At 43.6% G+C, this 25,393-nt stretch overlaps 2 protein-coding genes across 2 annotated transcripts in view; one reads left to right on the top strand and one right to left on the bottom strand.

Annotated features, from left to right (window-relative positions):
* Positions 1-6,239: 6,239 nt before the first annotated feature.
* On the bottom strand, positions 6,240-11,828 carry GINS3 (GINS complex subunit 3). The gene is made up of 3 exons (XM_052795643.1): positions 11,561-11,828; positions 10,861-11,094; positions 6,240-8,183 (listed from the first exon to the last, which is right to left on the bottom strand). The coding sequence occupies exons 1-3, from the start codon at positions 11,732-11,734 to the stop codon at positions 7,953-7,955; spliced, it is 639 nt and encodes a 212-aa protein (XP_052651603.1). The 5' UTR covers positions 11,735-11,828; the 3' UTR covers positions 6,240-7,952.
* A 76-nt stretch (positions 11,829-11,904) lies between these two features.
* Positions 11,905-25,393, top strand: part of PRSS54 (serine protease 54) — a 35,993-nt gene continuing 22,504 nt past the window's right edge. Inside the window, exons 1-2 of the mRNA XM_052795644.1 lie at positions 11,905-12,660; positions 18,761-22,197. The gene's annotated coding sequence lies outside the window, so the exon portion shown is untranslated. The remainder of the gene's footprint in view (positions 12,661-18,760; positions 22,198-25,393) is intronic.

Genomic DNA, 25,393 nt, shown 5'->3' with positions numbered 1-25,393 from the left:
CACAACACCAGGCATTGAAGACACACTTAGGAGACAATACCAGTATGATATGGATTTGGTCCTGAGGTGGTGCTGTGCTCCTACACCTTCCAGCTGGAGCTGGGGAGAAGCAGGCCCCATGGTCTGTGTTTGCAAGGCGGCTAAACTGATGAGCAGAGGAACCTCACCTTCCCCCAGGGAATGCCACCTGCTTGCTCTGTGACTCCAGCAAAGCCGCATCCTGACAGCAGGATGCAGTGCTGCAGCTGCAGGCCTGCTCAGGAATGTGTACCGAGGCAGCCACATCCCTCACCTGCTCCATCACCACAACGTGCTGTTCCCCTGAGAAGCTGTGCCTGAAACTCCGCACCTTAGGCCTAGGCACAGCCAGAGAGCACCCCGAGGCAGTACACACTGCATTCTGAAAACATCATCTATGTCCCGACGTGCTCCTCACACCCCAAACCCTGCTCAGCCTGGGTGCTGCCCGTGCCTTGCCTGCAACCCAGCACCTAGAGGAAAAGTGGGTTCTGTCCTAAAACACAAGGGATTTCTGCCTTGCCACAGGGCTAGCTGAAAACCTGAAGAAGGTATGTTTCCCCCAAGGTGCGGAGGAGCATTGCAAAGAGCTGCAGCTATATGCTTCACAAAGGCTAACAAAAGGCAAAAGACCACAGTGTGTCCTGCCAATCCAGATAGAAAGGATACTAAGGCCACTGGCACTGCTTGGCAGCCTGCCATGAGAAATAACTCTTCAAAAATAGAAGCGTGCTAATCTCAGTAACCTGCTGGTATTGTCAATGACATTAATGAAGTGTTTCGAAAACCAGAACAAATGCCTTGGCTTTTTGGAGTTGTGCCACCCCTTGTAATTTTCCACAGCAGCCGAGGAGTGGTCCGGTGGCAGCGCACTGCTCTTTGTGCCACTCTGCTCTCCCGCACACAGCCACCCCAAGAGCAGTGGTGTGGGGTCGGCTCTGCCGCACTCCCAGCAAGCTTGGCACCTGCACAGAAAAGCCTGGCCAGCCCTCAGTGCCCAGGGAGGAAGAGGCTCCCAGGATTAGTTTCCTCTCTGAAGCAAAACCCATTAAGCATACTCAGTGGAAATAGTGCCTGGGGGAGGTGGAACCTCACTGTCTTCCTCTTCCCTCTTGTCTTCAATCCTTGTCTCAAGCCCCCTCTGGGTTCTTTTTCACTCCCTGAGGTCTCTCCACAGCTCTTGCCTCCTTGTCTCCTTTACCTCCCCACACATCTCCAGCTCTCTTCACCCTAGTCTTTGGTCTCAGACAAACCATGTGATGATGTGGAGCCTGGAAGTGGTCCTGCAGTTTATTTCCTGAGATGTTATACTGTTTACAGTAGTAAGTGGAGGCACTTCAGGACCCCTTCAAATGACAGAGTACCACACTGAATGCTGACCTGCTTTCTAAGACCCTCCAGATACTCCCCCTCTCCCTGCCTGCTCTGCTTCCCATTGTCTCTTCCCACCTCCCATCTCCTGCCCAAGCAGACCCAAGGGGACCACTGTGGCTGCCGTCCCCTGCCTTGCTCGGTGCAGCTGGCTGCCTTCCCAGGCACACTGCTCCCATGGCCAGATGCTTCCAGGGCTACCATGGGTGGCAACTTCTCCAAGGCTGCTTTTCTTGCTCCTTGGCAGCTAGGAAAGCTCCCTCCAACAAGTGGTGGGGAGAAGAGGGCAGATGCAACTTTACTTCTTCTCTCTGTCTCTTGTTGTCCCAACAAATTCATGAGGACATATTGTAAAAATGGGAACAGGCACAGCAGCATCCACTGCAGCCAGGGCCCACAGGACAGCAAATTTGTCCCTGGCAGAAGGGCTTTGAATTTCTGGATGGTACATGTTGAACACTGGGCTCAAGCTGGCAGACAGAGAACAGACATGCAGACGACCTGCTGGTCTCTTGCCTTTCGGATCTCTGTGAATCACAGCCTTTAAACACACACACAGTCAATCTTAACTCCACTTCCCAGGTTTCCCAACTGAGGAATAAGCAAGTAGCACTTTGTGAAGGAGAAGGCACCAGAAGCCAGGGTGCTAACTCCTGCAGCCGGCCCTTCCCCAGCCCACTGCAGTGCCACAGGACCCCTTGGGGCACTGACAAGCAGTGCATGCACAGGCCCTCCAGGCCACGGCCTTCCTGTGGTAATCGTTTCAAACTCTCCTAGGAACTACTGGGAAAACCCAACGTGCACTTCAGCCAGCAGCAAAGAGGTTACGGCAGACTCTGGCAGAAAAGGAGCAAGATGGTGTCTCTAAAACTGCATAATACCAGCACGGTAATAAAGCTCCAACCTGACCATGTATCTAACATAGGCTGAGATGACAATATTGTTTGAGCAGAGAGTGCAATGTGAAGCTTCCAGCTTCATTGACCATGATTCATTGCAGAAGTATCTTAGTGCTGAAGAGATCAGATTGATTTGTGCACGTAGGGTCAGAGGACACTATAAACTATATAAAAACTCAATACACTAGTAACACATATGTTCAGCTCCAGCCCAGCTGCAGCAGGTTGGCATCCTCTCCACAGCAACGCGCACATGACATTAATGGGTTCATCCCCAGGGTCCTGCTGACACCACGTCAGGTTTAGTTTCAGAACAAAAGGCATCAGGCTGTTCCCACACCCAAAAGCCCCCTGGGCCTAGATGTAAGAAGCAGCTCTCAGTCAGCAGCACTGCAGTAGAAGATACAACTCAAGTACTCAGACAGTCTTCACCCATGTCGTGGTTTAACCCCAGCCAGCAACTAAGCACCACACAGCCGCTCACTCACTCCCCCCCCACCCAGTGGGATGGGGGAGAAAATCGGGAAAAAGAAGCAAAACCCGCGGGTTGAGATAAGAACGGTTTAATAGAACAGAAAAGAAGAAACTAATAATGATAATGATAACACTAATAAAATGACGACAGCAATAATGAAAGGATTGGAATGTACAAATGATGCGCAGTACAATTGCTCACCACCCGCCGACTGACACCCAGCTAGCCCCCGAGCGGTGATTCCCTGCCCCCACTTCCCAGTTCCTATACTAGATGGGACGTCACATGGTATGGAATACCCTGTTGGCCAGTTTGGGTCAGGTGCCCTGGCTCTGTCCTGTGCCAACTTCTTGTGCCCCTCCAGCTTTCTCGCTGGCTGGGCATGAGAAGCTGAAAAATCCTTGACTTTAGACTAAACACTACTGAGCAACAACTGAAAACATCAGTGTTATCAACATTCTTCACATATTGAACTCAAAACATAGCACCATACCAGCTACTAGGAAGACAGTTAACTCTATCCCAGCTGAAACTAGGACAACCCAGGAGACACGTTCAAGGGAAAGCCCAGACTGGCACAGCTTCTTTCAAAAGCAGCATCTGCCTGCCCCAGACTTGAATCACATTGCCTTGTCAGCACAAAACACAGAAAAGCATGTTACACCCACCAGAGTGCAGCTCCCAAAACCAGTCTTGAAAAGCAAAACCATCAGACATAAGTTGGAAGTTTGCGTGGCCTTCCCCCACTACTTACTCATGTGACATGATGAAACCAGGGCAATCTGTGATCCTTCCACCAGTTTTTGCTCAAAGTCCCACCGACAGTTCTGCTCAGCATTTAGTGCTCAGGCTGCCATCAACTCTAGTGAAAGCACTTCTAAGCAGGTAAGATCAGGAAAACAGAGGAGAAATGTGGGCTTAGCACTGCAAGCTCAGCCATTCTCTGCAGGGCCAAGTGGCTGTTCAGGTAGCAGAGAAGGGCGGAGAGTGGGAAAAGCACTTATCTTATTCTAGTAAGTTATCAGGCATCTGGTAGTCTTGAAGAAGATTAGCAGTAAAGGTTTAATGGGACTGATCAAGGAAGCCAGAGTGATTTCTGAAAAGGGGAATCTTTCAGCTCTGAAAAGCACTTACCAAAGTAAGCATCTGAGCTCTGGCAGATGCAGCAGAGCTAGGAAAATCTGGCTGGCATATTTGCTGTGACAAAGACACTGCCTACAATCCAGAGGACAAAATATAGTCTTAATAAGGGATTGTTACCTTTGTTTGCCAGAAAAGGAAACTGAGGCAAGGAACAGCTTTGAATTGCCTCCTGCCAGGCAGAGGCAGCGCTAGATGAATAGCTATTTTTTTTAATAAAACCATGAACTCCTGAGCCATAGGCTGTGCTACCAGACAATGTGTTTTATAAAAAGCACATCTGGGGACAGAAGCAGCTCTGCATGAAGAAAGCATTCACACTGTGCCTCTACTGATTACGTCAACTTGTTCAATTAAAATTTTGAATGAAGCTTTTGTAATAGCTGGTCACCAAAAATGGGTAGAAAATCACTGATCAAGATCAGAAAGGCTTGTGCTCCTAACTCTGGTGCCACTGTTTCTCTCATTAAAATAATATCTGGTGTTACAGTATGTCAGTGCTCAAAACTGCTTGCTGCTGCTCCTCCCGGTTGCTCTTGGTCCAAATGACACCACCTATTGCTTCCAGGCTGGCAGAAGCAATCAACTGCTTTATTCTGCTGACCAAAAATAAATCAATACCAGAGGACAAACTAAGACATTGTTTAGAGCAAAGGAGACCAAGGAAGAAACATGACTGTTTTGTGAAAGAGTAATTTAGGTAGGTGAGAAAGTGTGTGTGTGCTGGTTGCAGAGCTATTTGTATTTAACTGGGGGTCAACCCTCCACGGCTGCCTCATCTGCTTTGTTCATCATACATTGCAGCCTGGCACAGGAACAGACTACCTAGGGAGGCTGTGGGTTCTGCTGCAGAGGCAGCTTCTAAAGGCCTGGCTGGACAAACATCAGCCTGAGATGGGTTAGACAGGGCTAAACATAGAATATCTCAAGTTGGAAGGGACCCATAAGGATCATCAAGTCCAACTCCTCGCTTTAGGGGAAGGACTGGGCCAGGTAAGCCCCTACCTCTTTTCAAAAACAGGCCATTAAAACCCAAACAAATATTCTTACGTGAACGCGTAACTAATCAGCATCTCAAATTTAGCCTATTTTTTACTTGATTGCAATGAAAACCGTTGTGGCAGTACTGTAAAACATGTCTATGGACTGCATTCTCATAAACATCAGTAGTCCTCCAGTTTAAAAGCTGAGGGACATGGGGAGAAATGACACTTAAAAGTCCTTTTCAGACCTCTTTTGTATAGTTCTGTAATGAGGATTTATTGTGCCATTCTGAAAATACACAAGTTCAAACTCCTCTAACTCAGAGCTTGCTGCGGTGCAATCATAAAGGACAGTCTGTGTTCATAAAGAGTACAGAGCTCTCTTTTGTTGTATTTCTTGACAGAAAAAAAGCATTCCAGCCAGCAAGGAAAAAAACAAAAAAAAAAGGAAAAAAAAATCAACAGAATATCAAATCTACTAACCAAATACTGTAATTAATTTAACATTACAGGATGAAATTTTTTAATTGTCTTACTGGTGTTTATTCCTGAACACTCAGGGTTACTAAAAGTGACACTGCCTACTTACAAAAAGCCAGTGACATTGAGGACTACTTCAGGGATTTTTTTTCTCCCCACTCTGAAAGTAGCTGTACAAAATGTTGGCAAATGAGCAACCGTCTGCTTGGATTTTGCACCCAGCAGTACAGAAGAAAAACGTCTCACAAATGTAGGAAAATGAGTTTGGATAGACACCAAAACCAGTCCTGAAATTGATGAACTAGTGATTTTTGTTATAAACCAACGAGATCTCAAAGCCACCATCTCATTAAAATAATCCTTCCAGTTCAAAAATGGTTCTCATCACAGATGGACTTAAACTTGCTTCCCTTGCAGCTGAAGCACTGAAAACAGCTTTGACATGCTACATGAAGTCTATGCTACAGCGCTTGGAGCAGCAGGGTACGAATACAGAGATGGCCAATTTCCACCCACTACCCACCACTCTACAACAAAGTTGAGGTAACACGGAATCACCTCCATCCATCTCGTGTTTTATAAAAATGCAATTTATAAAATCAATAGCTTATTGATTGGTTGGCAGTGTCTCTCCCACAACTTGGGCAAACAGCTATTACCCACGTGGGATAAGTCAGACAGGAACTACTTCTACACTTGCATGACTGCACGACTGTAGCTCCTGACCGCATTACCTGTAAAAGAAGAGGAATGATATAAGCAGGATTGCATTATCTATCATGGCCACAGTTTTGTAGAGACCTGCACTTTCCAATCTATGACTAATTCTTCTGCTGTGCGGCCATTAACAACAGACATTTTACATTGCAAGCATCCCCTTACAAAATATTTATTCAACATAAAAGTCCAGAAATGGACAATAGACAAAAACCTCATGAAAATGCAGAGGCTATTATGTGCCATTAAGTCATTAAGTTCAGCGGCATTTGATCTTGCACATACTTGAAACACTTTGTCAGGCACAGCTTCCAATTAGTCTCCTGTGGCAGGACAGCTGGCCCAGTGCAGCTGAGGTGGAGACACCAAGGTGCTTGTGAAGCCAGCACACTGTCCCCTCTCACCACCTCCAGAGGCAGAGCTTTCAGTCCTCTGGCCAAGGGATGGCCACGCACCCTTTGTACTTGAGGTTTCCAGTTTGAAGTATCCAATATCCAGGTGCATCTGCAAGTCCAGTAACGACTCCTCCAAGGTCTGGATCTTGCTGCCACCTCCCAGTGATTCCCACAGAAGAGGAAGCGCTCAGTATCATTACAATCTGGCTCCTCCACTTAGGTACTCTGCAAGGTCCACCTGCTACAGATGCTCAGAAGCAGCCATAAGATATCTAATACCTGCTTCCAAAGGACAACCATCCTGATGATCACGGGAACTATGCCCTACAGAGATAACCATCTGTTTTCTGTCTCCAATCCAATGGGACTTCAGATAATCTAAGTTTAAGGGCATCCACATGGGATGATAACCACTGTGCTGTTTAGCAAGTTCCAACTCCAGTCACTTCTACTGGCAAGAATGACATTTACTAGGATCATTTTGCTAGAATCATTTAGATGGATCAGAAGAAAGGAAACTCAGTTCATTTGCTTTGTCTCTTCTACTAACCAAATTTAGTAATCAGAAGAATTTCTCATGGGAAAACAGATGGCTTAGAGGTTGATAATGGGGGAGAGTTTCCATTAAAGTTGCTGCTTCTGATACGGTCCGGACTCTTTGTTGCCTTCTGTTGCCTCCTCTGTAAAACAAGCGGAGGAGCTTAACACCTATCATAGAGATGCATCCATTGCCAAAGCCACTCGCATCAAACGAGAGCATTCTCCACCCTGTGCAGCATCAAGACCACAAGGGCGGAAAGGGAGAGAGAGGATGAGGTGGCATGTGAGACCTGTCCAGCCACTTTGCTTGCTACATGGGTTAGAGGAGGTATTTTTCCCTGGGGCACTAACACTGTGTACAAAAGTCAGCAAAGAAAAACATTCCTGCCTCACAAAGAGTACCTGTTCCACCTCAATGTATTAGAAATGGGAAAAATTCAATGCAGTTTGTACCACGTTTTTTTGCACATCATTGAGGCTCTCCAAAGAACAGGGAACATGGAAACACTTGTTCCCAGGAGGCTGGAATGGGAAGGACAAGATGAAATACATAGAATTACACTTTTTTCCAAACAGATCCAGTATTGTAAATATCAATTTGGAAGATAAAGAATAATAAATATTAATTACCCCTTTAGAAAATCCTCTCATACCCTTTCAGCCACCTAGCAAACACTTTTAACTGCAAATCCTCAGGAGTGGTATGAGTAAGCTGTAAAGCTATCCAGTGATGTGATGCAATCTATTTTTTATACCCTTGCCGTCTGCCTTTAAAATTTGCACTAGTCTAATCCGAAGATGTTCTAGAGAAGAATTCCCATTAATGGACAGGGAGCCTGTCCTTCCGCAAAGCTGATTCATCTTTCTCTTCTGTGACAGACAGACTGTAAATCTCTCAGTGTCCCCCCACTGTAGCTGCATGTTCTTCAGGCTTTTAACCATCCATATCTGTGAACTTTCTTTTCCCATAATTCTGCACCAGACTTGAAGCTGTGATTTGAGAAGCCTGTCCCTTTTCCCAGCACTGGAAGTCATTCAGCCCTTTCTGGCCAGCTCGAAATAAGGCTCGCTCCAATTCATCCAGCCGAGCCACCAGTGCTGATGTGTCCTCGTTGTAGGCATTCTGAGAGGAGTCCATGATACGACGAAAACGGCTAATAAATGTCTAAAGAAGATAAGCATAATTATTAACAGGTGACACAGAGGCTTCTTCAGCTCAAATGCTAGAGGTCTGAGCTTTCAAGACTGAAAAGCCAAAGGTGTAGGCTCTAGTTCACAACTAGTCAAGGGTCTCCAAACAGCATAGCACCTATTGACCTTGGATACAAAGACAAACCATTTCCTGCCTGCGCTGGGAGAACAAGTCCCTGATACACTAGATGGGAAGCAAGCACAGAATTAGATTTTGGCTGCTTGCTAATGACAGGCTCGAGCAGACCACGTGGTATATAACATAATTAATAATCTATTCCATCTCACTTCACAAGCAATCATTGCTTTAGAGCGGGTGGAATGAATTTCATGCCACAGCAGCTACTGCAGGAACATAGAAGCTGCATACTGTGAATGGCCTGGAAGTTAAGCCAAACTGCCACTGTAAAGCATTCAGTATGCTGAAAAAACACTTAACCAGGAAAAAGGTCTTTTTCTACAAAGAAAGTCTTTTTCCAAATCTACAACTAATAAATAACATTTTAAAAAGCTAAGCAACAGGACATATTTAAGTATTTTTATTTCCCCCCTTATCTTTGCTTTTGGCAATAAAACAAAAGGGTCAAAACTCTTTGAAAACTGTGCTTTGCTATTTTAGAAACTGATTTTAGAATCATCAGAACTGTAGTATTTTAGAGATTTATTTATAGAATAAATATATTATAAATTAATAACTCTCATTTTGGCTTTGCCACCAAATAGTTATACTTCACATTTATAGTTTCTGAATATTTGGAAAAGGAGTTTTCGCTGGTGTTTTGTTTATTTTTAAGTCAGCACTGCTCCCCTCTTGTTTGCTTTTAATAAAGAGAAAGCATACCTTGCGTGCTTTGATTTTTCTGTCAACAAGTAATTTGTGCTAATGTGGCTTTTTTCCCCAAGATGTCCATTAGCAGAAAGCGAAAATTCAGGGAAAGGTGTGGTCACCTCCTCAATGCAGAAAGCAAGCTTTCAGTGGACAACTCCAAGAAAGCAACAGTGCTTTAAAGCCTCTTCGCATCAGCCTTCATTTAAAGAATAGAGAAAGAAAAAAAAAAGAAGAAAAAAAAAGCCAATAGCAATCATCCCAGACTACTTAGAGAGCTGGCTGAAGAAATCTCAGAGCTGTTAGTGGTTATCTTTAAAAGCTCAAAGAGCACAGAAGTCTGGAAACTGGCATAGATGGTATCTATCTTTCAAAAGATAAAGGGGAGATGGAGAGGGAGGAAGGAAGAGCCAGGGAATTATAAATCCATCATTATCAATTCCTGGAAACATACTGGAACAAATAAACTATCAATAAACTTCCGCAAGAAAATAGAGAGAAGAATAATAGCCAACATGGACTTGCCAAGAACAAACTTTGAGAGAGCAGCCTAGTTTCCTATTATGGCAGGATGCTAGGCCTTACAAAGGGAGGAAAAGCAGCAGACAGGTATCTGTCGTGGGGCATTCTTGCAAGATTTAGCTAAACCACCCATAGGTGGTCGGTAAAGACAATTACCCACAGCTCCTGTCAGGAGGGAAGAACATATTGAGTAGAGTTCAACAGGGGTCTATCTGGAACCAAGTACTCTTTAATATATTAATAAGGTTACTAAAGGAACAGAAGTTATGCTTATTAAATTAACAACATGCAGGAGAAGGAGAAGGGATGACTGCAAGCATGTTGGGGAGCAGAACTCTTGATTCATAATGATCCTGACAAATTAGAAAGATGGTGTGAAAACAACAGGATGTAATTCACCTGGGACTAATGTAAGGTTTTACATTAAGGCAGAAACAGGGAACCATGCAAAGGCAGGAAGAGGAATGATTGTCTGTGTATGCAATCTGTACCATCTTACTGTGGACTGTAAACCGAACGCATATCAATGTCACTCTATCATGAAAAACAAGATGCTGCACCACGATGAGCCTACAAAATTCACAGAGTAAGCTTTTTGTTTTCATCACCGCAAGTCCTAAGCAGGAGGCTGTATGCTGTTCAGGGCACTGCAAGTCACAGTGGATGCAGATCAACTGGAAAGATACCAGGAGTGAACAATAAGGACAATCAGAGGTTAGAAAGCAGGACCCACAAAGAGATACCAAATGAATTGGGACTGCTGCAGGAAGGAAGAGAATAATCTGTCCTCAGTGTTTATTTTGTATGAGACTAACAGAATGGAGCTTGTATTGCTGCAAAGGAGCTTTAATTTAGACATTAGAGGAAACCTTCTAAGATTAGGATGGCGAAGCACTGAAACAGATTGCCCAGAGCAGTGTGAAGTCTCATCATTACAGAGCTTTAAAAACAGAGTAGAAAAATAGAAATAATAGAGGGTGAGTTAATTCTGCCTTGAAGCACGGGCACAATTAAATAATCTTATGTCTCCTCTAGTCCTGTTTTACAGGATTTTATGAAATACCATATTTACAGTGTGGAAACGCCAAGCTAAAATTACACTCCCGGATGCATACTTGAGGCTTCCACCGCTAGACTGTGCAGTTGCCCAAAGGGTCATCCTACAACTTGATCTAGACATCCATATCCAGAGGTCATTTGGATGACAACAGGATATCTTTCCTGAAGACTGTTGAGCAGCTGGGAACAAGAGGAAGATGGAAAAACTTAAAACCAAATTTCAAGACTTAGTTCAGATACTTGCCTGCAGGATACTCTGAGCTATCTCAGGATTCTCTGGATTGTCAAAATTCAGGAGCTGGGAGCCAAATCCATAGTAGTATGGCCCCATCTTATGCAGATCAACCACGTTGGCATCAGCGCTGAACACTGTCCTCCAGGCTTCCTTGTAAATCTTCGGCAGTTCCACAGAAATGATTCTTCTTTTGCTGTCATGTAGACCTTTAGCCAGCCACAGAGGTATTTCCAGCTTTGATCCCTGCATGAATGAGAAACACCCAAAGTTGTGTACATCATGAAAACAGACATAAAGCAACCCCAAAGACAGATAGCGAACTTTATTCATGCAGATCCAGTATTGCAAAAAGTCGATTTTGTTTTCAGAACAGTCTGCTGTAATTGTAATATAAACCAGACACACTTCAGATGCATTGACTATTACTGCAAGACTCTGAAAGTGGACTTTTTTTATTGATGTTGTATAATGCAATAACTGTCAGATTATTAAACACCAGGAAAAAAAAACACAACAAAACAAAGCAGGCAAAATGCATAGAATAAAAGTAACTTTTTAAATAGTAACTAGAAAACGCCAGCCAGCCACCACCGGGCGCTGGGGGTCGCCTACAGCTCCCAGCGTCCCCCGCGCCTCCCTGTACGCCCCGCCCCGCCCCGCGCGGTGGCTGCCGGGAGTTGTAGTTCTTTCCCCGCCACCCGCCGGTTACCTCAGGGATGGAGTCGCCGGTGCCGGCCCCCGGGCCCAGCGCGAAAGCCAGGCGCGGCAGGCTGCTCTCGGCGCGGCCCGGCAGCTTCTCCTGAGACATCAGGATGTCGTCCAGCGACAGGAAATTCTCCTCCGGGCCCAGCCCGGGGCCCACAGGGAAATACGCCTCGGACATGGCCGGGCGAGCGGGCACCGGACCGACCCCGGCGCCTCGGGGCTCCCGCGGCGCCTCCCGCGCAGCCGGTCGAGCCCCTCCCGCCGCCGGACGGCGCGGCGTCGCGCATGCGCGGTGGCACGGCCCGCCCCTGCCGGCGCAGCCCCGCCCCGCTCCGCGCCCGGCGGCGGGAAGGGGGCAGGCCCGGGGCTCGGCGGGGCTGTCCCTTGCTGCTGTGCCGGCACCGCGGCGGGGGTCCGTCCCCCGCACCCGCGCTGGCCCTGCCGCTTGGCGGCCCTAGGGCCCGGGCAGGCGCGCTGCCGAGCCAAGGGGAGGCCGGGCCTCAGGGCTCGGCAGCGGCTGCGAGCTGCTGAGCGCCGGGCCTGGCCCGGCCTTGGCCTGCCCGTGCCGGCGTGGCCTCCATTCCGCACGCCGGCGGTTGTCCGCCGCCAGCAGCCTTTCTAGCAAGGGACGGCCGTGGCAGCGGCTCTGGCTTGCTTTCAGACTGGCCTCCGGGCAGCTCCTTGCAGCCGCCACCCCTCCCCCGCCCGGCCTGCCAGCCTGGCCTTGCAGGCAGACCGCTGTAAAAGAGGTATCTCGAAGGCGTATCTCGTCTACATACACGCACCAGGCTGAATTTGCAGGCCGTGGCCAGCACTGCTGGCTGACAAAGGCCCTGTCCTCCGGCAGGACCCGCGGGCAGAGCAGCAATAAGGACCCGCTGGCCCCTCGCTGGCCCCTCGGGATAGCTGTTTGGCAGGCAAAGGGGTTGCCCTGCAGCTTCAATACGTTCATCAGAACCTTCCATTTAGCTGTATGAAAAGCCAAGAAAGTGCTGCTCGCGTGGTTAGTTATCCCTGTGTTTTCTTTTTGGCAATTAAGGACATGGGTCGTCTTGCAGAGTAGAAGATGAGACTGACAGATGTGGCTGTGCTGAGTAGGCAGAGGTTGGTACTAATGAGCTATGTATACCATGGATTTCAAAGTGAGGCTACATCCCTCAGTAATTTGTTTCAGTGCTATAAAATAAGTAATGAAGTCATATTTTGATGGCAGAATCACATAGCCTGTGCTAAAATCTGGGTTTGATTGTGTATAAGAATGGTGGTTAACCCCATTTTTATCTGAATTTTACTTTATATTAGAACCTGACGTTGTGCCACCTCTTTTTTTTTTTTTGCTCAATTGTTTCAAAATTAGTTCATTTTTCATCACATTAAAGTTTTCTTGCTATTCCTGAAACTGTATGTGCTGAAAACATTACTCTTTCTATATACAGCGGTCTATAAAATAACATTTAAATAATCTAGTAAACATTTCAGTCTTTGTTCTGCTAAGGAACCAAAACAGTTGAGCAGGGTTGAAACTCAGAGACTTGACAATGTTGCTGAAGAATAACGACAGAGTTATTTATAGGGGGGTTGATGATTTGTTTAATGACTGACGTTTTCAGTCTGTGACTAAGGCGTAAGCCAATGCCTCTTCAGTTACCTTTTAATTCTTACAGCCTCAGCATTCTTCATGGCTGCTGTTTGCTCAAGCTGGATCCATTGTGATTTGATATTGTTTTGTCTTCATTAATTAGCATGCTGGTACTTTAATATCTTGTTCAAAGTCAAACCCATGCAAAAATAATCAAATTTGCACCAGTGTATTAAATCTTGCACTATTTTATTTCAGACTAAGAAAAATAAAGCACAGGCAGTGGAGACTTGAGACCTTAGGATGATGTACTTCCATCACTTACACATCCCTTAGCTGCCGTGGCAGTATATGCTATAAAAATGCAGCCAACAAAGAAATGCAAGCTTTTTGTGAACTGTGGCGTGCTGGATTTGCAAAAATCTAAATGCCATTAATTTGTTAGACAAGTATCAGAAATAGAGATCCAGGAACAGAAGAAATGTATGCACATGTGTTTGTCAATGTGACGCCCACACACTGCTGATTTTGGAATGTCAGTACGTTAAATCCTGACAACAGCCATAAAAGAAATGCATGCTCCTGAAACGAGATTTAATGTAAAAGGCCATTTCTTGTAAGATGCTGAATTTTTATCTATGGTACAGAAACCAGACATTATATTAGAGTTAGCAATGTTAATTATTGTCCTGTGTTGGTTTTGTGTTTTTTAATGAGAGATGAAGTCTTTCTGTTTGGAAAAGAAATCCTTCTATCTATGGACATGTTCCAAATGAGTTACAGAGCAATTTCCAAAAGCTCTTTCTAAAGGGCAGTTCTGATAAAATTATAATTTACTGAATTGGATTAGTAAAAATATTCCCTGCTTAATCAGGTTTAGGAAACAAAGCTCTATGCTAAATATGAAAGCTTGTACTGTGAGTGAGAGGAGAGAACTATGCAAATGGAATATGTTATTTTTCTAGGGTGCAGAAGTAGACATCTGGAAAAATAAGAAAGAAAAGCACTGTTTCCATGTGCCCCAAGATGCCTCGGCCTATAGCGGTTGATACTGAAATGAGGCACAGAGATGCAGAAGGCCTAAGGTACTGGGCAAAGTTGAAAGAACACAAAGGGGAAAGATGTTTACACTCACTGTAAAATCAGCTAAAGAATTGTTCTTCTGTGAGAATTTTAATGAATGATGGGTTTGGTAACCAAAATTATGTTGCCCCTTTTTGTAGTATGTTTGCCTTCTCATCCTGAGAAAGGTACTAGGCAGATTCTTATTCTTGACCACTCATGTATGAATCTTAGTATAAATATAGGCATAATGAGTGTCCAGTTTACAAATCCTCCAAGTACAAACAGGTTCAGTTATGACACAAGACATTCCTTTTCTTTCAGGAAGGTCTTGGAAATCATCTTCATGAAAATATAATATGGTTTAGGATGCTGGACTCATTATGCATAAGTAGTCTGAGAGGGGAATCAGACCCTGTAGCTTTACTGAGACAAATAATGACAGAATCCCTCAATAATCAGAGTAAAAAAAGGATCAAAAGCGTGTAAGGAGAAGAAAGGGAAAGAGATGTTGAAAGAAGGTGGTGGTGGAGCAAAAGAGGCAGGAGGCGAAGGCATATGCCAAAAACTGAGTAATGACAGAGCAAAATATTACAGAAGTAAGTTTGAGCTGTGATGGGTAAAAACCAAATTACTTCCAGGTACAGTAGATAAATTGAGAGGATTGCAAAGTATGGGAAAGAATGAAAACTTAGAAATCAAGGGACAGCTGTTACATCCCATCTATGTACTTCTTAAATCTTGAATACCATAAAATTCAGCCAATTTAATCTCTCAGATAAATTCAGGGAAGCAAAATTATGTTACCTGCTACTTCTATGGACTTCCATTTGATCAGAGCAGGCTGATGTCTGTGTGTATTGCATAGTTGCGAGATGTGTCATGACAGCATGTGTATGTGATGTTACGACAGTCAGCTGATGCTGCCATTATGGGTAATTTAAATAATATTAAATACGTGAAGTGAGACAACTGAAAAAGCTGCAGGATGTTGATGGGAGCAGGAAGTACCACTCCCTGTGACCTCACCTTACCTTTTTAAGGTCAAAGTGAGAGAGCAATCATCAGTCTCTACGTATTGGACTAAACCACAGCACAAACTAAGGTTGATATTGAGCCTTTGTCCCCTCTCACGCAGAATCTCAATTACCATATAGGATTATAGTATGACCTGCTTTTCTTATTTGTGTTTGTATCAAGTAATTGGAAACCCTGGCAGGGTTTTTGGCTGTCTTAAGATCCCTAGATGAGACAGCTGACTTCTGACTCAGTGGAGTCAGAATCTCACTGTCTGATCCTGGCCAGAGAATCCCGAGTGCACGAGTAAAACTCAGGCATGTGGTGTGTATACTTCTGAGAGCGGAGCTTTCTGTTTCGTGGTGTCCAGCTGATAGAAGGCAACACATAGCACATATCCTTCACCCACATCCCCAGGGTTTTCTGATGCTACTCAGATCATTCCTTTCCCTCCTGGAACTTTCACTTACCAAATTTGCATTTCCTAATCAGTTAACTTGCCTGCAGCAGTGGGAGTTCTTATTTGTAAGTAATGCCATACTGTATCTTTGATACAAGCTTTTGCAACCCCTTTGTTGTGCAAATACAGACATATAACTCAAGTAAACCAATCGGCTTCAGCAGGATTATCATAAGAGAGTTAAGTGCTATGAATAAATACTGTTCTCCAAGAGACAGATCCTGCAGTCCAGTACAACTTTATTTTTTGAATGAAAAGGGGTAGCAGCACAAGTCAGTAGTTAAACCAAGGAGATAATTGTTTGCCTGTTCAGTTTATCTGCCAATGTGGGAGATTCAGCAACAGTATTAATGATACACCATATTCTTATTTACATCTCAAAGTATCATTCCTTTCTACATGGAGGAAAGGAGGAGGATTGTGTCACATTTTGCAGACAGGAGAACAGCCGCAGAAGAAGTGAAGGGATTTAGGGTAGCCAAGCATCCTACGGAAAGGGCCTTCTGGCTTCCAGCTTCTAGCCAAGGGTCTCTTAGCAAGAAGGGAGCAATCTCAGCAGGGACTCTGGCTAGCTTGAAATGATAAGATAAACCAGATGCTATAGCTGGTATTGCAAATAACATTTTTGACAACCAAAGTGAAAATAGAAGCATTTCTAGAACTCTTAAATATTTTTTTCCTGTCATTCACTGTGTGAATCTCTGTTATTATGTGGGAGAGGATTCAGCAATTTCCAAGGCATTTTTAACCATTGTGTAGTTTTGCTGGTAAGTGGAAAGTCACAGTTAAGTCAGCAGCAGGCATTTGATGAAGGTTTCTTGTTTTAAGGAGTGGTGCCATGTTGCTAAAACTTTTTATGATTTAGATGGGAATACTGCCAAAATTGTTAGTGCTTCTTGCACTTGGAGTTCCCTAGATGGCAATTTACTATTGTTTTTGTTTAGAAGTATGGGAAAATGGTAATTGTGATAACTGCCTTCAGCGATAAGTTAAGGAAATTGCTGATTACTGTGCAGAATTTTCTATCTGCAGTAAATTCGAAAGGGGTGAGATTTCTCAAATTTTTGGCATCTCAGTGTAACTGTGATGATGTGAGCAGAAAACTCACATGTATTTTTATTTCATTCACATCTACTCACATGACGTGGATGAAAGAAAAGTACTGTGTTCATTCTTGAGAGGGAGACCCTTTCCTACCTGTATGGTACTCAAGCTGCTGAGCAAAACAATTAATCCTTTCCACAGCATAAAACATTAAACATCAGCAATTTCCTTTTTCTTATGTCTCACCATTCACAGTAAATATCCTAGGGAGATGTTGGAAATTATGCTCTTCCAATTAAGTTGCATGCACTCCAACTCCGTTCAGCAAAAGGCTGCTCAATGCCCAGAGACAAAAAACATCTAATGAATCAATCTTTGTGCACAGAAGAAAGCCTTTTTTTTTTTTTTGTAAGAAATTACATAAAAACTAGAAACTGATGACCTGTTTGAAAGGAAGATAAGGGGGTGGGGTGCTATATGAGCTTCACTTTCTAAATGATGTTGGGCTATTTTTCTGGGCTATCCAGGACATTTCCAGTAAAAGCAACGTAAAATTTGCAAATTTTACCCCTATAAAGAGAAGAAAATATTATTCTTTGTCTTTCAGACTCAAATAAGCAATTTTAATATCTGACTACAGATATTTTTAATATTTTTATCTTTACATCCTGATAATATTTTTCTTTATTCTAGGTTCTCACTCTTATTCGCATTAGTCTGGAGAGTTTAATTGAGTGAGTGACTTATTGAAAAAAAAAAAAAGGCAACATTACTTATTTCTCAAGATCTAGAATAAGAGCTTTAATTCTGAATTGCAGGGAGACTATGTTCATATCAACTCACTTCTGTGTAATCAGAAAGTTACTAAAACATGAATGCTACCAATTTCTTCACTGCCTTCATTCAGTTTTCTTGTATCTGGCTTTGCCGCCCACCCCCTGCCTTTATTTGCCATGTTGTCTATACCAGTGATCCAGGATCACTAGCTGCAGAGGATGGCAGTCATCTGCATTTCATGTTTTCATCTGCCTGTGCTCTTTGAACCATGGTTTCAGTGTTACCAGCATTACTTCAGCCCTTCATCCATCAGTATTAGATGAGCAGAATGCTGCTGATATTCCAGGGTTCTTAGAAACAGAATCTCCCTTTGCTTTGTCAGAGTGTGAATGCTCCTTTTGCCCCATGGCTTGCTGTCTTTGGCGAGCAGAATCTCTGAATACCTTAAACCTGAGTGCCTCTTGGCTGCTGCTTTTCGTTTCTGGACTGTGGATATCTGGTCAGGCTGTCCCATGTTTTTGAGGCATGTTAGAATAGGAAAAGATCCAAACTGTTTCTTCTCCAATCACATATGGGAAGTGAAATCTAACAGGACCTTGCTGGAGCAGACTGGATCATGTAGAGAATCTCATTCGTAGCTTGTGAAAAGTTTTTTTTTCATCCTTCAATGTAAAAAGTGCTATAGAAATGTCACGTTACACTGCGCATGCTGGGAAGTTGGCTAATATCATGTGATTATAGTCAGAATTAGCACACCAAAAATTCTATGCCCCATTGGGAAAGACCATTAGTATTAGACAACTAGGAGGTCCACGAGGAGCAGAGCAAAACCAGAGTTTCTTGCTTGCATTCCTGGCGTTTTTGGGAGACAGAAAGGTAACTGCTGGGAATGAGAGGAAACTGTCTAAGAGGTGGTCTGATAGCAGCATTTTCTGAGCTGCTGAAAAGATGCCTGTGGAGTCCTGCAGGACCCCCCCTCTCTACCCACTATCACTTGCCAGACCAGGCAAGTGATCCCAGGTGGTGGGAGCTTGCGAAGCCTGGGGAGAGTTTGAGATATTAACCCTTGGAGTCAAAGGATTAAGGGGATGATGCAGTTCATTTTGAACATCCCATCTGGAAGAAGTCCAGTGATTCACAGCAGGGGGGAACATGAAGAAGAGACAAGACAGGCAGCTTGCATTGTCTGACAGTTGAGTGGCACTGTAGTTCTGAGAACATCTTGTCACAGTGTATCCTCAAATCTGACAGCTTTTCTCTTTCAGGCATGGACTACTCTTTGATCCTATAAAGTTTATCTTGGTTTTCATGAAACACCCCTGTAAGTGGCCAGCAATATATCTCATTGCCGGAAAGTCAGCAGTGTGCAGGTGTCATCAGCTAAATATCCAGGAATGTTATATTCAAAAGTGACAAAACCCCATGAGGTATTTTAAAAGCAAATGTATTTTCTCTGGACTTTGTGGCTTGTACTCAGTGGCAGGCTTTATCACACAAACCCAGATGTGGATTTTTGGCAGGGTTTTAACCTCTTCTAGGAGAGACTGCCTATCTTTTGATTTTTCTCATTTTCTTATAATCCTGTATTTACAAGCAGAGCTAGTAAAATAACAGAAAAACACATTCAGCGGGGAAGGTTCAGCAAACCCAGAGTAATCTCATTGAGATGAGTGGTGGTTTTAGACCTTATTTTCAAAATATGGAGTTCAAAAATCTATATCCTTCTCACAGAATTTCGGGGCCAAATATCTCCCTGGCAAGTAGATGTAAATCCACTACACAAAGTGCAGTTATATCCGTTCACCAATGGTGATTTTTTTTGTTGATGGCGTTTTTCAATATTACAATTAGCAGTCCTTAAAGACATTGAAACCTTCTTTGGTGATTCAGTGCAAATGCCTTGCTTTTCTCTTTTGACCAGTGGTCTCCATCCTGGAGCCTCTGAGTGCACTAAGTAATGTGTCTTATAGATTTTAGCCTTTCCCTTATGTCCTTTCTGAGACTTGTATGCAGTACAGAGTTGTTTCTCTGCTTCATTTCTAAATGCCCACAATTCTATGGCTTTCTAGTAGAGATGTCAGACTGGATGATAGTCCGTTTTACTTCAGGTAAAACATGATGGGGTTTGTGGTTCCTAACGAGCTCATTCCACAAACCAATGCTCAGCTCTGCAACAGTTCTTAGATGCCTGACTCTGTTAGGAGGTAATTATCAACGGGACATGAGCTACCAAAGAGGGACTTCACTAGCTCTGTAGCTATGGCTCATTGGTTTCCTGTACGGATGAGCTTTGTTCACGTGGTAGAAAATTTTGTTCTAAACAGAGCCAAGTAAAGGAGATGAAAATCTCAACCAGCTGAGACCTGCTGGTGTGTCTCAGCAGAGATAGTTTGCGCCTATGTCAGAATGGCTGGTGAACTGGGGTGCACCTGGGAACTTCTTGGTGCACACAGCAGTTTGTTGCCCCTTTTCCCCAAAGGGTGGAAACACAGACATGGTTAGCATATCTGAAATGTTAATGATGTGAAATGCATGAGTCAAACCATGAAGGTAAAGGTCTAATGCAATTGCTTAAAATTGCAGCAGATTCTTTATAACATCCTTTGCATTCAAGCCTACTTTGGCTTTAAACTTTAGGAATAATTTTATTACAGAGCATTGTACTGGGTCTGTCTGGGATGGAGTTAACTTTCTTCATAGCTGCCTGTATGGTGCTCTGTTTTGCATTTGTGTTTAAAACAGTGTTGGTAATGCACCAGTGTTTTGGCTATTGCTGAGTAGTGCTTGCACAATGGCAAGGCTTTTTCTGCTCCCTCCTCCAATGAGTAGGCTGGGGGTGGGCAAGAGATGGGGAAGGGACATGGCTGGAACAGGCGACCAAAGGGATATTCCATACCATATGATATTGAGCTCAGCAATAAAAGCTCAGGGAAAGGAGGTGGAAGGGAGTACATTCATGGTCACGGTGTTTGTCTTCTCAAGCAACAGTTACACATGCTGAGACCCTGCTTCCCAGGCAGTGACTGGACATCTGCCTGCCGATGGGAAGTAGTGAATGAATTCCACTTTTTGCTTTTGCTTTCCCTATTAAACTTGATCCATGAGTCTTTTCACCTTCCTTCTGTTTTCTCCCCATCCTGCAGGAGAGGGGAGTGAGCGAGAGGCTGGGTGGGTGTTTGGCTGCTGGCTGAGGTCAACCCGTCACAAGCACTAGAAAATAGACACTTAGCTCCTGCTCCTAATAAACATCGCTCATCTAGTTTCCCTGCATGAGGTTACATTTTTATTGCAGAATGTTTCTCTACTTTTACATTTTCCCTTGCATTCAGTTTCATCCCAAATAATTAGTTGAGGAGGTAATGGCATCATCACAGTTCGCTCTGACTGTCCACACCAAAACAGTTAGCTATTTCTTGCAAAGCTGATTAGGAATGACACCCTTCAAAACTTTGAATTTAAATTAGCATTTAGGTTTCAGAGTTAACATCTCATGGAAACCCAGCCTCCTGAGATGTCAGAGAGATGTTATTGATTCCCTTCCCTAATTCAGCAGGCTGGTGCAAAAAGGTTTGAAGAGCCACTCCTGGACTACACAGACAACTCTACAGGAGCAGTTTAAAACTGTAGATTCATATAGAGTCTCTGCCCAGCTTTTTCATCTGATGCCATTGCAAGCTACCTCATCCCCAGAAGGTTCCTTAGGAGAGAGGTCTGACGTCCCCAGGAGGATGGCTTAGCAGCTGGCTGGGAACATGCTTTGTCTTATTTGCAGTCTCATCATTTCACTGTGTCAGTTCTAGGTAACCTCTTCTGAGCCCATGGGCGCAGAAGCTTCAGCTCCATAAATGCAACTCCTGACTTGCAGTGGCCTGATTGATGGTCCCCAAAGAAGTTTTAGTTTGCCATTGCTGCCAGCCAGTTCAGCCCAGCCCAGCCTCTGAGCATACATACCAATAGCATCTTCACACCAGTATATAACACAGTTATTTCTTGATGTTTTATTATTTCCTTCTTTTCAGCTTCTCTTTTGCTTGCACTTCCTGCAGCTTTTATAGAAAGATATTTTAAAAAGGTAGGTGAACGGATTCCTTATTAATTGTGCATGCTCTATATAATGATGGGTATATTTCTAGCAGAATCCATCCTTTTAATCCAACTCCATGCCACATATACACTGAGAGAAGCAAAATGCCTTTAAGACATCATATATTTGTAAAGAACATTAGTAATGCAGTGAGGTAGATCAGCTTCATATGTTCATTTGAAGATTAGGGTCTAAATTTAGATTTATTCCCCAAAGGGAAGGGTTTTGTGGCCTCAATTTCAATAGCTGTTTCAATCCAAAACTACCATAGGAGTTAGTGCAATGAGAAGGCTTTGATTTGGAGCCTGGGACTGAATGATATATTAGAAGCTAGACCTCCAGCCTTTAGTGGAAATGCATGGCAGAAATTCCTTGCATGCCTGACTTTGGTCTCTGTCCAGCCCTTCTGTGAGCTCTCGATTTCACCAAATTGCCCTTGATTTACAGCACGTTACTCATAAGGCCAAGATATCCCTGGATAATGTAATAACATACTATTGGTGTCCTTTGTAGGTTCATGGTGCTGAAAGCATAGGCTTGGCGTTGCAGCCTCCTAACTTGCTTTCAGCATAACATTACCTGCTGTGATGGTCTGTAGAGTGAAAGCCATAACTCCAGGTGAGAGATTTGTTTTGGGCTAGAAGTGTTACCCTGATTTATCATCAGCCCAGCAGTACAATGGCAACATGTCCCAGAACTGATGTGATTGTCACTGTAGAAGAGCTGCTGTACTATCTTCAACACTCAAAATTACAAAGCATTTAGAAGTATATGGGGCAGACTTGCTAAGTAATTCTTGTGTAGCTTATGAGCAGGTCTTATGCAGCATGCAGAACATAAGGGGTCAGTTCTTGAAGGCATTCTGTCTTTCTATATTAAGTGTAATAATCTCTGCCTCTTGTATATGTGGGTAGCCTCCATCAAGGAAAATGGTAATGAGTTTGCATACCAAGGAGATATTAAATCCCAATTCCCCTTCAGTAATGTATAATGTCAACAGAAGCCTTTGATGAATGCAGCTTTTTCTTAATTAGATGCTTGAGCAGGAGATTATTAATCCATTTATCTCAAATTCTAATTGTACCGTGAATTGCTCGCTGTTTTATGCCTAAGTTTATGATCATAGTTATCTTCCTAGAAGCTTTAAAGAGTCATACTCATAAATGAATGTATTTCTGTAAACTTGAATTGTTGTATTCTTATTTGTATTACTTTCCTCAATATGTGTGTGTGTAAACATTCTGAAAGCCTCACACCATCAGCCAGGGGTATCCTGCAACATAACAATTCAGCAATTGCAGCTATATACCATTTCCATGGTAGTGACATTTGACCTTTAAAAAGATGGATTTTGGCACCAGTAAGGGGAACTGGCTGATTATCATGGCAAAGGCTGGTCTTTATGTACCAGAATTACTGGGTGGGCATGATTTGGGGACCTGCCATCTTTTGGATGCATGTTAAAACCATCAGCTTAGACTGTAATACTAATGTATAATTACTAATGATCCTATAGATCTAAAAATCAGTCCTAGGACATTCAGGGCAAGCCAATCCAATTGCTAGAAGAGCATGTAGTTGCTTGGATGACGCACATTTGCCTGGATACAGCCAAGGATTCTTTTGAAAATATCCTCATAGCAGGCAGAAGCTTTTTTTCCTTTGAACACGCTGAATTAGCCTAGTTCGCAGTTCATGGTGTATACTGCAATGGCTCCATCTGCTGCAAAAACTCATAAATCACTGAAGACTTCAGAAAGTTGTGGGAAATGGGATTATTTCTCCTATCATCTGTGCTGTTAATGCCCTCTGTGTTTCTATGTCTAGGGTGGGCTACTTAAGAATAGCTTAAGAACAGCTTGAGAACATATTGCAGTTTCTTTGTCTGTATGCGTGCCCACACAGCAGAGGGATGAGATTGACAAGCACGTGGCTGATGTTCAGTCAAGTGGATTAATAAAGGATAGTGAATGGATTCACTTTCTCAGAGTGTCCGTGGTTTTGTATGGGCTGTTGTGTAGGGCTTGCTGTGTGCAAGCAAAGATTTAATGGCGCCATCTAAATTGTACAGTGATATCTGGGAAGAGAGGAGGGTATTGGGGGGGGGGTCTGCTGTGCTGAATGGTTTTAACTATCTGTACTGGCTGCTATTAAGAAATACAAACAAACCCTACCACAGTTACTTCCTATTCTAAATACAGTGGCAGATGATAGCTCTTCTGGCACCTACAGGCTCATGTGTTGCCAAATGATTGCTTTTCAGTGGTGTTACTGATGTCCTAGCTGACAACATGTCCCAGTTGTCCTTTCCAGTGCAGACTGTGTTTCTCATTAAGGTCCCTGTATCTCACTGCTGAATGAATTCAGACTGGGATGAAGCTGACTGCTCCCATCCTTTCAGTTCTAGGAGGACCCTTCATGGCAGACACTATCTATGTTGACATGCAACTGGGCTGAGTTTAGTTCCAAGTACGTATAAAATAAAATTATACCTGCACAGCTGAGTGTCATTGCATCTCATTTTAGACAAGAGAATAATTAGTAAATGTCTATTTCGGATGCATCTGGCAGGCTGTATAAACAGAGATAGCTGCGATCTGATTAGCAAACATAGAGGAGTTTCTTGCACTGTCTGCACTTGAGAAGCTATGGTAACACAAAGTCAGCAGATCCCAGAACTCTTCCGTCAGCGTGACTGGCAGCAGACATTAAAAATTATGATCTGTTTATGCGTGGGATGAGTTCAGAACTGGGATTTCTGTGCCCTACAGTTTTCTGAACCCCTCCCAGTTCTGCCAAGGATGTACTTTGTGACTCGGAGAAAGTCGGTTCTCTCTTTTTCAGTTTCCCTATCAGTAGAGAGAGTCTTTGGGCCACATAGACATCTCTTGCCTCATCAAGACTGGAAGGATTAATTAACTTGTACATTTCAAGGCATAAATTGCTATGCAGGGCCAGACTCTGTGTCAGTGCATCAAAGGGAGGTTTTACAATTGACTTTGGGGGGAGGAGGACAGTGGTCCAAGTGCCTACAAATGGACAAACCCCACAGTGATGGGGCAAGTTAATGTATAAATTCCTTCCCTTCTCTCCCCCAAACCTCTCTGTTTGCTTTTCTTATTAACTTAATAATATTCCTGCCCAGTCTTCAGGCCTAATTTTCTCCTGAGCATTGTTCCCGCCATTCTTTCTGGCAGAGCTCTTCTGCTTGAAAAAGGCACTTCGATTCATTCTGTGCTCTTGACTTGGAACTAACAGGACTCATCCGATCTGGTCAGTCAGAGTAAGTTCCTCTGCATCTCTGCCTTGTGGACTGAGTGAAGCAGAGGCTCCACGGAAGACAGACATGGGGTCATATAAGTAAAGATTGGGTAAAGTGTATGCACAATGTGCCTGATTCAAGCTGGATAACTAACTCAGTGTAAAAACATACCTTTTTTTCCATGAATGTGTAGCCTTAATGGGGAATAATGGCTAAAATTATATCAGTTCCTCTCTGCCTTTGACAAATTTGAAAGCAGTGTTAAGCTGATGCTGAGCTTTTTTTGAATACCACACTGCATGCTGCTTTTTAGTCAGTCTTATTTATTCTACTTTTTAACCTCTCTCCTCTCCTTTTCTTAGAACATATGAATCTTTTTTAAAGTAGTACACGATCTTGCAAGAAAATCCTGCTTTCTGGTTATACTACTAGTATTTTGTGAGGCACATAATCTCAAAGGGGAGATTTTTCATGACAGGATCTGCTTTTAAATTAGCCCAAGAATGACAGTGTCAGACCCAGGCTTCCCACGTTGTCTGCATGTGGCACTGA

This window comes from Harpia harpyja, chromosome 9 (assembly GCF_026419915.1).
Source record: "Harpia harpyja isolate bHarHar1 chromosome 9, bHarHar1 primary haplotype, whole genome shotgun sequence".
Classification (NCBI taxonomy): Eukaryota; Metazoa; Chordata; class Aves; order Accipitriformes; family Accipitridae; genus Harpia; species Harpia harpyja.
This window is presented reverse-complemented; position numbering and strand designations above follow the sequence as displayed.